Source organism: Centroberyx gerrardi, chromosome 18, assembly GCF_048128805.1.
Source record: "Centroberyx gerrardi isolate f3 chromosome 18, fCenGer3.hap1.cur.20231027, whole genome shotgun sequence".
Lineage (NCBI taxonomy): Eukaryota > Metazoa > Chordata > Actinopteri > Beryciformes > Berycidae > Centroberyx > Centroberyx gerrardi.
This window is the reverse complement of record NC_136014.1, coordinates 13,854,259-13,864,726: the sequence shown is the minus strand read 5'-3', so window position 1 is coordinate 13,864,726 and position 10,468 is coordinate 13,854,259. Positions and strand designations below refer to the sequence as shown.

Below are 10,468 nucleotides of genomic sequence, written 5' to 3'. Positions count from 1 at the left end.
CTCAAACACACACACACACACACACACACACACACCCACACCTCTGGCCCCAAAGAAGTACAAAGTCATAGTTGATAAATCACATTTGTGCTCTGATAGGTGACAAGTGAGGCTAGTAAATAAAATGCTAATCATTTAAATACAATCTTTTTAGAACTTCTGAACAAAAAAATCAATCAATTCAGGGTGACAATATTATTGTGTCCTTGAAATAACTTTGTAAGAATGCATTGTTGAGAAAGCGGGTTGCAAAGTGTGTGTGTGTGTGTGTGTGTGTGTGTGTGTGTGTGTGTGTGTGTGTGTGTGTGTGCGTGCGTGCGTGTGTGCGTGCGTGTGTGTGTGTGAGGCCTTAAAGCTTTCCTGTTGATATGTATGGGCATTAGCTCAGTTTCACTTGTTTTTGCCCTTCTCTTAATCCCCTCTCTCCCTCTTTATAAGCTTCTATTTGGGCCAGCAGTGAAAGAGACTTGGCTTGATATCTACTGGAAGCGACTGTGTGTGTGTGTGTGTGTGTGTGTGTGTGTGGGTGTGTGTGTGTGCGTGTGTCAGCGCATGTGTGTGTGTCCGCGTGTGCGTTTAATCATGTGAATGAATGTATTTGCATGCCTAAATATTGAGTATGTGTTTGTGTGTGTCTGTGTGAGCGTGTGTGTGTGTTTAATTATGTGAATGAGTGTATTTGTGCGTGTGTGTGTGTGTGTCTGTGTGTGTGTGTGTGTGTGTAATGAGAGCCTCTTTGTGACACAGCAGTTGGCAGATAGAGGGGACTGAGTTACCCAAGCTCCCTTGGGGCAGACACACTGCGGAGGGCTGTCTGGGGCACCGCAACGGTATGTATAGGTGTGTGTGTGTGTGTGTGTGTGTGTGTGTGTGTATGCCCCACGGTGGCGAGGATGATGGTTCAGGGATGACAGGAAAGGGGGATGACAGCCCGAGGCAGAAAAAAAGGTGAAGTGAAATGGGGGCATGAAAGAGTGAAGAGATGATGAGAAGGAACGAAAAATGGCTGGAGAGAGAGAATAGAGTTAAAGAGAAAAATGATGTGTCGACTAAAAACAGTATAGGGAATAGATTAATGAGGACTCAAGGAAAATGGTGTCAAAATGAAAACAGAGAAAACCCTAGAGAGGGAGAGAGAGAGAAAGAGAGAGGAGGACAAAATAATGAAAACATGATTTCCAGACATTAGAAACAGAGAGATGTACTACTTCTGTACCAACAGCAGGCACTCCAGAAAAATAGATGTCAGAGTGAATTCAGGACAGGAAAGGCGGACGAGTTTAAAGCTCCCATATTATTCAGTTTTCATAATTTTGTTTTCAAATATTCTTTGTCTCAGGAAACAAATAATGTTCTTCATTTTGTTTTGCAAATAAATCTTAGCTTATTTAAAAGGGTATTTGGTGAATGAATTTGATGTCTCCCTCCACACAGGCAGAGCAGTCACAATACTGGATCCTGATTGGCCGACAATTTTAGCAATTATTTCATAAAGAGAGCCAATCAAAATAAAGTCCAGTTGTGATGTGTTGACTGGAGTTAGTCCCAAACTGCCTGTAGAAAAAGGGTGGATTTTTGAAAATACAATAACTTTGAATTTATTAACCACTCAAACACAATCATATTTTAACAATCTCTACATTAAACATCTTTGATCATATATGTATATAAATAGAGGAAAAGTTGAATTCCTGTAATAGGGCCCCTTTAAGGCTGCAATAATACACTTAATTTGGCCTGATGGGCATAACGCAGTAACAGCTGCTAGATGTGACCAAACAGATGGCACAGGTAACTAACCACACACACACACACACGCACACACACACACACACACACACACACACACACACACACACGCAAACACACACACACACACACGGATCCACTTGCCTGATGTGTTGCATTTGGTATGCGTACCCTACCTGTAGGTGTACGATATGGATGAACAAGGACGAGATTTATTGGATGATTTACATACCCATTATCCTACTTTAGCTCCATCCTCTCGCTAAGTCGTCCTCTCCCTCCGTCTCCCCTCTCCTGCCCAGCTCCATTCAACCCAGACTTCTTGTTTGAATGAGAGGAGCGGACCACCCTAGGGAGAAACGGGTGGGGGATCACATTACCCCCAAAAATGTAGAGGGCTTACAAAAGGGCCATGAGACATCAGGGAGAGGGAGAGAGGGAGACAGAGGGAGAGAGAGAGGGAGAAATAGGAGAGCACATGAAAGAGTGCATTAGCGAGGGGGAGGGAGAGATTGATTGGGATGGAGAGATGAGGGAGCGGATAAAGAGAGGAAGAGGTGGAGGTGAGAGGAAGGAGGGGCAGAACGGGATGAAGCAGATATTCTCTTTTTTTATTCCTTATAATGATCTAGGCTTATAATCGGCATTGTATACACTTACATTGGCTAGTCGTACATTACTGAATTTTATGGCAGTCTCTCTCTCTCTCTCTCTCTCTCTCTCTTTCTCTCTCTCTCTCTCTGATTCTATCTATCTGTCTTTCTCTGCCTCTGTTTCTCTCTCTCTTTCTGCATTATTCACCTTTCTGTTTAAATAATTTACATTTACCTCAGCTCTGGCGTAAATGTGACACATACACACACACACACACACACCTACACACACACACACGCACACACACGCACAACTGTACACAGGCTTTTAACCAGATTGCCTGGTTGCCGCCTGTTCATTGCGGTCATCCAGCAGACATTTTTAAACCTTGCGGACTGGTGACCACGCTGAATCACTATTGAAATTATACCTGTCGCTCTAGGAGGATGAACATGCATCATTCATGTGTAAAACACACTTCACACCGTACTGTTTGAAGTGACTCAGCAACATAGTTGGACATGTAAAACAGTAGCTGAAAGCCCAGTTTGCAGGGAGGCAGATACGGAGGGGGGCAAAAGGGTGGTGGGTATTTAAGGTAAGACTCTTCTTCTCATTAAACAGAATTGTGTTGTAGAGATTTGGTGCAAAATGGAGAATGGAGCTTGTAATGGCTTCAAAAAGGGAGCTATGCATCAATGCCCAATCTAGCTACATGTTGCAGGTCAAGAGGAAGAGATGACCAGTCACAAGCATCGGGACGGACTTAGCTAAAGCTTTCACCCACTTCTGGATTTGTCTTAAATTATTACCTCTCGCCTGAGCAAATGAATCCTTCACTGGGGTTTGAAATAGTTTTTTAGCTGCAGTTTCCAGTAGATTTCCTTAGGAGGCGCTGTGAGTCAGGGCTTTGGGACGCTTCTGCAGACTCCAGCTCTTCCTCTTTCCTTCATTGACATTTAATGATAACGATAACTTGGGTCACACCAGGGGCAGATGCACACACACACACACACACACATACACACACACATACACACACACCCTGCCTGGTTAAAGACGTGAGGACATTAGTGGTAACTTGATGCTGAGTGAGTATTGATCTACTCTCAGGGGGCTCGGAGAGTGAGAGAACACCAGACAGCACTTTATCACAGCACTTGACCATAGGCTGACCAGCGCAGGTGTGTGTGTGTGTGTGTGTCTGTGTGTGTGTGTGTGTGGGGGGGGAGAGAGAGAGAGAGAGAGAGAGAGAGGGAGGGAACATACACTAAACAGTTTGGCCTGTATCGATGTAGATCCGGCTGTTCCTCAGCCCCTCAGCCACTAAACAAGAACATGCTCTAACTGTCAAACCTCTCTTTAAAATCAAATCCCATTTCATTCATACACACCTTCATATTTAACCTTGGACTGTCTTTATCATTGTCGAAAAACACATTCCCTTTTCCTTTATCACTTCCTACTTCCTTCCGTCCGTCCTTCCGTCCTTCCTTCCTTCCTTCCTTCCTACCCTCCCTCCATATCCTCCTGTGAGGTCCTGACTGACACATTCAATCTGCATCTATAACATTATACAGACCAGACTGAGTAGCAATCAGTGTGTGTGTGTGTGTGTGTGTGTGTGTGCGTGTGTGTGTCAGACCAGTAGGGATTTCATGATTATGATTGCTAAGGACACGTGCTGACCGAATTCTTCAATGATTGCCTGCCGCCAAACACAACATAAATGCCAAACACAACAATAAACCCTTCGAGAGAGAGAGACAGAGAGAGAGAGAGAGACCGAGAGAGAGAGAGAGAAAGAGAGAGAGAGAGAGACAGAGAGAGAAATGACAGCATCATACACTTGGAGTCCTGCTTCTTGAAGGTATCCAGACCACAATAAAATGAGCAGAGAGTGACCAAGAGGGACCTGAAAACAAGGAGCAGATGGAAAAACAACCACATGAAAAAGTGTGTGTGTGTGTGTGTGTGTGCGTGTTTCCATGCATGTCTATGTGTATCTATGCGTTGTATGTACACTGGACTGATTTTGCCAATTATGGTGTGCTCATATGCTGAGCTGATTGTTGGCTACATGTTCTATTTTCATTTTGTTTTATGCTTGTTTCCTCCACTCTTCATCTGTGTTTTTCCCAATGTACAGCTATCATCAATAACCGTGCTTCAACCTCTATCAATTCCTTCAATCTTCATTAGCAAAACTCTCTCTCTCACACACACACACACACACAAGCCAAACTACATAGGTGCTAGTCCAGACAGAGATACTGTATGTCTTCTGTCTCAAACCTCGGGGCCATTGGCACATCTCTCCCCATCTTTCTTTGTCTCTCTTATAGTCTTTCTGTTTGTCTGTCTCTCTCTCTTAGACTTGCTGTCTCTGCTTACTGTTTTGGCTCCGGTTCAGAAGCCGTGTTGTCATTCAGATCAGCAAGAGTTCATCCTCTTTTGATCTCTCTCCGTCTCCCTTCATTCATTTTCTTCTTCTCTGCCTCTGTCTCTCTCTCTCTTTCTTCCCATTGCTCTGGCTTGTGATTTATGGGTGACACATATTTTACTCTTATAAAGTACCGACATGTTCAACACACAAATTAACATGAACCCATGTACACACAAACACACACACACATTTTTCTTTTTTTATCATGAAAGTAAAAACAGTGCTGCCAAATGTGATGGATTCACTTTGTACTGTTTTGGGACAAAACTAATTTCCACGGAGTTTTAAGGCAGTTACAAAAACAATGCCCGGTGCTTTGAAATGCCTTAGATGAATGTGTTTATTTCAACGGGGCAGTAGAAAAATGGGACGTTCAGTAAAATAACATCTGACGTATTCTACTCTGTGGCTGCTTGGTGCTCTTTGGTCAACAGGGAGTGATTGATCATTCAAAAGGGATTTTGAAATAAAAAAAAGTTTGTGCAATGCTGGCTTGCTGTAATTCCTTTGAGCTGAAGGAATGGTTTATACAGGAATAATAACGCTTGTAACTGAAGAAGTAAAAAGAAAATGAGGAAAATGAGGAATTTTTACTCCTATACATACAAAATGATTGCTGGCATTAAAGTAAAGCACATAGAGGGATTACTTCTAACTTTGGGAATCATGCTTAGAAAATATTTTTGAGGAAATAATCTGTTTTTAAAATAGAATCGCAGGTAGCAAAATTCCTCCAAAATGGATATCTCTGAAACTGTCACTATATCTAGATTTGCATATATGCACTAAGGACAGACTTTTAAAGTTTGGGATTTAAATTGGGTAATCAGGATAAAAAAATTATCTACTTAAGACTAAATTTGAACAGATGTTGTGTCAGTCAGTTTCTAATCTCCAACCTTCATTAGCCCTGGGAAAACTGGATTCAGAAACACCCATTATGTACAACATGCAGAGGATACATGTGGAATAAGAGATGCCTGAATGTCCCTCTCTCCCTCTAATTCCTTTTCTCCCTCAGCGTGTTTTCTTCTCTCACTCTTTTCCTCTTTTAATTTGGCCCCACTGTTTGTTTTTCTTCATTCTTTCATTAGTTGAAAAAACATAGCAGGCATTCCAGCTGTAATACCACTGAGATTCAGTATCAGTATGGGGATTCGGACTCATGTGTGAGTGTGTCTGGGTGTTAGAGAGAGAGGGAGAGAGAGAGAGAGAGAGAGAGAGGGAGATGCCAGTATGCTAGTGATTTTACCAGGAGCGTTGCCTCATGGTGACTCACCCTTGTGCTATGTGTGTTTGTGTATGTATGGGCACACACATCAGCCACACCAGGGCATTGTGGGAATACTGGAGATTCTTCATGAAGCCATTTGGACAGGGATGAGAGCTGCATTTTGTTTTTTAAAAGCTTGCTTACAATTTATTCTCAACCACAATCAGCAAACCACATCAGCAGAGCTATGTTACTCCAGCTACCCAGGATTTCCACATAAATATATGGATCCATAAAACTATATGCACCATAGCACACTAAATACTAGCTATTACTATTTTTTTCATTGCTCAACGGTCAAAGTTAAGCAAAGAGCAACTTCAAGTCTCAAAATGTCTATGTATTCATACAAGAAATGACTAATCTATGTACTTGAAGACCAACTTGAACTTGAAGACAAATCACACAGAATACATTTGACAGGACGTAGCTACATGTCTCAGAGATGCAAAAGGACATCAAAGTGTATCTGAGCAGTTCTAAGTGGCAGTTCTTTGATGCTGGATGTAAATAGGGCTATTCAATGTATCAACATCTCTTTTTAGCATTGTTTTTCCAGTGTGTTTTGTCATGTTTTCCTTTCAACTGATAATGAAACATGTACATTATTAAACCATGAAAGTCAGTTTTATTAGTTTTATTAGTCTGATAATGAATTATGTACATAATTAAACACAGCAAGTCAATTTAATTAGCTTTAGTAGTTTATTGACAGCTGATATATCAAATCAGATCATAATGACATAAATGATGATTGATTACAAAATGAAACCATAAACGATAAAAAATCAAACCTTTAACATATTCATCCATTCAGAATTCTCAGTACTTTTATCCCAATAGGAGTTCTTAAGCATTCAACCACAGACATTTAGTAGAGTTTTCACTCACTAACTTCTGTTTTCCATCCACCAGCCTGAAAATCATGCTTCTAACACATATACCAAATTATGAAAAAGCAGACTGACCCAAATAATGTTATGTTTTCTGTACTGTGGGATCACTGATTCAAGATGCAATTTTGTTTTGGTTATTTAGGATGATCAAAAACTAGATTATGGAAAAACCTGAAAAAAAAAGAAAATTAATCTGATAACACTTACACTAAACTGAAAAGAAACAAAATAATTCAAATAAACACTGCAGTGATTACAATGGTGACAAGCACAAGATATTAAGTCAATTGCTAAAATACGGTAGGTTATGTAAAATTACAGGTTGAATATCATATTTCATAGGATCAAAAAAAAGTGCTGGTTTCAAGGCCACATCTTGTTTTAACACTGCAGTAATGCAGTTTCTGTGACTCAAGAGATGTAAAAGGTTCATCTGGGTTGTCTTGTCATCAGTGAGAATTCACCTGGAAGGATTTTCGCATTTTCACAAAAATATGGAAAGACTGGCTCTGTGAATTCGTGCATGATGATGCGTACATATGTTTTCCTATCAAGGTCAAAAAATGACAGCTTTCCTTGGTCATAATCTAGATGAACTCTGATCTTTTTCGGGAAGGAATCTTCAGATATGAGTTTTATATGATTCTCTGTGATATATTCATAAAGATATCCCATGCAAGCACAGATGTAGATGCCCCACTTCTTCGCACGAGCATGACGTTTGGTTGTAGTCACACCAACATCCCAATACCCGCCCACCTCCACGTCCCAGCTGTGTTTCCCAGAGCTAAAGCCTTCAGAACCAAGGACAATCCCGTTAAGTCTCTCTGGGTTGTTGGGGAGTTGCTGAGCTCTCTCACTTTGTGTCACACGAGTCAAATCCTCTGATATAGTCAGTTGTGTGGAGCCAGTATTGGGGTCCAGAATGACAGGAGCTGGATGGAAAAAAATGAAGATACAATGGAGAAAGTTAACTGAGCTGATCATTACAGTGATAAAGTTAATTAGTTACCTGTAAATACTGTTGCAGATTTAAATACCACAAACATGGGCAGTGAAAAACAACAATGCATTGCTTACTGTATTGGATTATCCCCTTCATCTTCCCCCAGACTGTGAACAGCAGGTTCCCCAGGTGTTTGGCCTCGTTGATCAGGGCTCCTGATGGAGTCTCTGGATCTGGCAGTTTGCACTGGGATCTGCAGGAATATTAGGTAGTCACAGATCTGGAGCGGTTCTGATCTCAGACAGAGGATGAGACACACAGAAAGTGAACTTACCTCTCCAAAGTGGACTTGACATTCTGTGAAATAAAAAGAAAACAAGTCCACAAGTTAATACCTCTCATTTGGTCAGATTATTATTCCAATTTTAGCTGAATATTGAACATTTAACATGTATCATAAATGTGATTACAAGCATGAATGAGATGTCTTCAGCTTTCATCTCCTTGTTTACAACTTTGATCTTGTCTGTGAGTGAGGAGATCTCTGCGGTCAAATTCACAATCCTGATCATCATCGCCTGACTCTTGGTTGTCGCCTCTTTCCTCAGTGCATCAATCCTAGCGGCCTCCTCTGCTCGCAGGAACTGGTAAAACTTCTGAAACTCCTCTTTTATCCTCTTCTCTGTCTGCTGGGCCTGGAGCTGAGAAGAGTGAGTTGAAGATCAGCTGAAACTCACTATTCAACACTTTATAATTTAGTAATCATACAGTGATCCAATAGCAGCTATTGTAGCTTTAACATCGATAACAATTGTTGGTATGTTGTCAACTCTATCCAAAGTAGAATTGAATTGGATAACTGCCTGCTTTCTGTAAAACAAACAAACAAAACTGATTAGTTATATTTCTAAAGTGCCGTGGAGTTGACACCGTTTTTCACAAAAATGGGCAACACAAAATTTGGCTGACTGCATCTATAACTATTATGACTGTGACTTACCTTGATGTGCTGGGCCATTTTATCACACTTGAGTTTTTCCGACTTAAATGTCCCCAGTTTGGTTTTTAAGTGCATCAGTGGGATCTTAAGTTTGGTCTGCAAATGACAGTATATGCACACATTAATTATACAGTATGGATCAGTTGAATAAGACATTTGCTTTTTTGCTATGTGCAATATGAAGAATAATTTATAAAATCAGAAAAACTGGCAAAACCAAACCAAACCAAACCAAACCCTCTCTTTTGAACTTTCCATTTTCACCTGTATGTGCCTCACCTTATGGTCTTCTGCAGCTTCATTGATGGGTACGCAGTTATGTTGCTTATGTTTCTTTGCATCCCTACAGACGACACAGATGGGCTGTTGGTCGTCCTGACAGAAGAGCTTGAGTTTCTCACTGTGCAGACTGCAGAGCTGCTCAGATCCTGATGAAGCTCTCTGACTCCTCTCTTGTCTCAAGGTGTCAGACAGGTTTTTCAAAGCCAGATTGCGGGGCGGTTGACGCATTGGAAACATTTCCTTACAGACTGGACATGTCTGGACCCCACTCTGTCTCCACCATTCCTGAAGACAGACTTTACAGAAGCTGTGACCGCACAACAAGACAACAGGATTCCTAAAAATGTCACAGCACACGGGGCAGGTGCAATCTGCCTCAGACGAGTTGGTAGCCATTCTCTTGTTTTCTTCTGAGGTTCTCTGTGTTCCTGGTCGTCTTTTTCCTGTATGAACTCTCGGAGGACCAACTTACTTTCACTTTCAAAGACCCAGTCCTGTTTGTTTAGCTAGTGCTCAGGTTCAGTACTTTAAGTTGCCAGTAAAACCTCCTTGGTACAAATAAACAGCCTATTGAGTGGATTTTCTTCCTTATTTTCTTTTGAAAGTACATTAACACAAGCAGTTTTAGGTGCTGATTTTGAGTTGCTTCTTCCTGTATTCTGTATATCCGTGTAAAAGGGGTGGAGCTCTGCATTTTTTTCCCTCTGCCCTTTTGCCCTGCCTTGTGAGAAGAAATGACGCATGCTCTCTTCTGGTGCAGCCAAAGACTGGAGAAGGAAATAAACCTTGCTTTATCTGATTACAACCTTCGTTTCTGTGTTTTTTCAATGATTGTGCTCAGTTGTGCCTGAACTAAAGGCATGGTGAGTAGAAAAGACTGGGCTTTTAGAATCAGCAAAGACTGATTAGACTGAAGCTTATAAAAAGAGAATGACATCTTGCTATAGAATGGACACAAAAATGCCTATTTTTTCTTTTTTGCATTTCTTCAATTATTTCCCTACATAAGCACTGAGCAGAATATTTTTTGGCAAAATGATGAGCCTAGATCATATTCCTTCTTTATAGACCTTTAGGCAGGTTGATATTGTGATGCTAAAACATCCATCAGGATATTTGGTCACTGTTTGTGTAGCTGTCATATAGAAAAGGAAGATGTTCTTTAGCACAAATAAACAGGTCTGTTCATGATACTCTATTGCTAGTGCTATGGTGAATGCACAGCTCAGGCTTCGGTGTCAGGGACTCTCTAAAACTGCCTGGACTACAGCTTTGTGTTTAG

The 10,468-nt window shown here is 41.1% G+C and overlaps 1 protein-coding gene across 1 annotated transcript; it reads right to left on the bottom strand.

Moving 5' to 3' along the window:
* Positions 1-7,120: 7,120 nt before the first annotated feature.
* On the bottom strand, positions 7,121-9,843 carry LOC139924941 (zinc-binding protein A33-like). The gene is made up of 6 exons (XM_071916180.2): positions 9,184-9,843; positions 8,905-9,000; positions 8,375-8,605; positions 8,239-8,261; positions 8,039-8,157; positions 7,121-7,893 (listed from the first exon to the last, which is right to left on the bottom strand). Exons 1-6 carry the CDS (start codon positions 9,580-9,582, stop codon positions 7,388-7,390), a joined length of 1,374 nt encoding a protein of 457 aa, XP_071772281.1. The 5' UTR covers positions 9,583-9,843; the 3' UTR covers positions 7,121-7,387.
* Between the last annotated feature and the right edge of the window lie 625 nt (positions 9,844-10,468).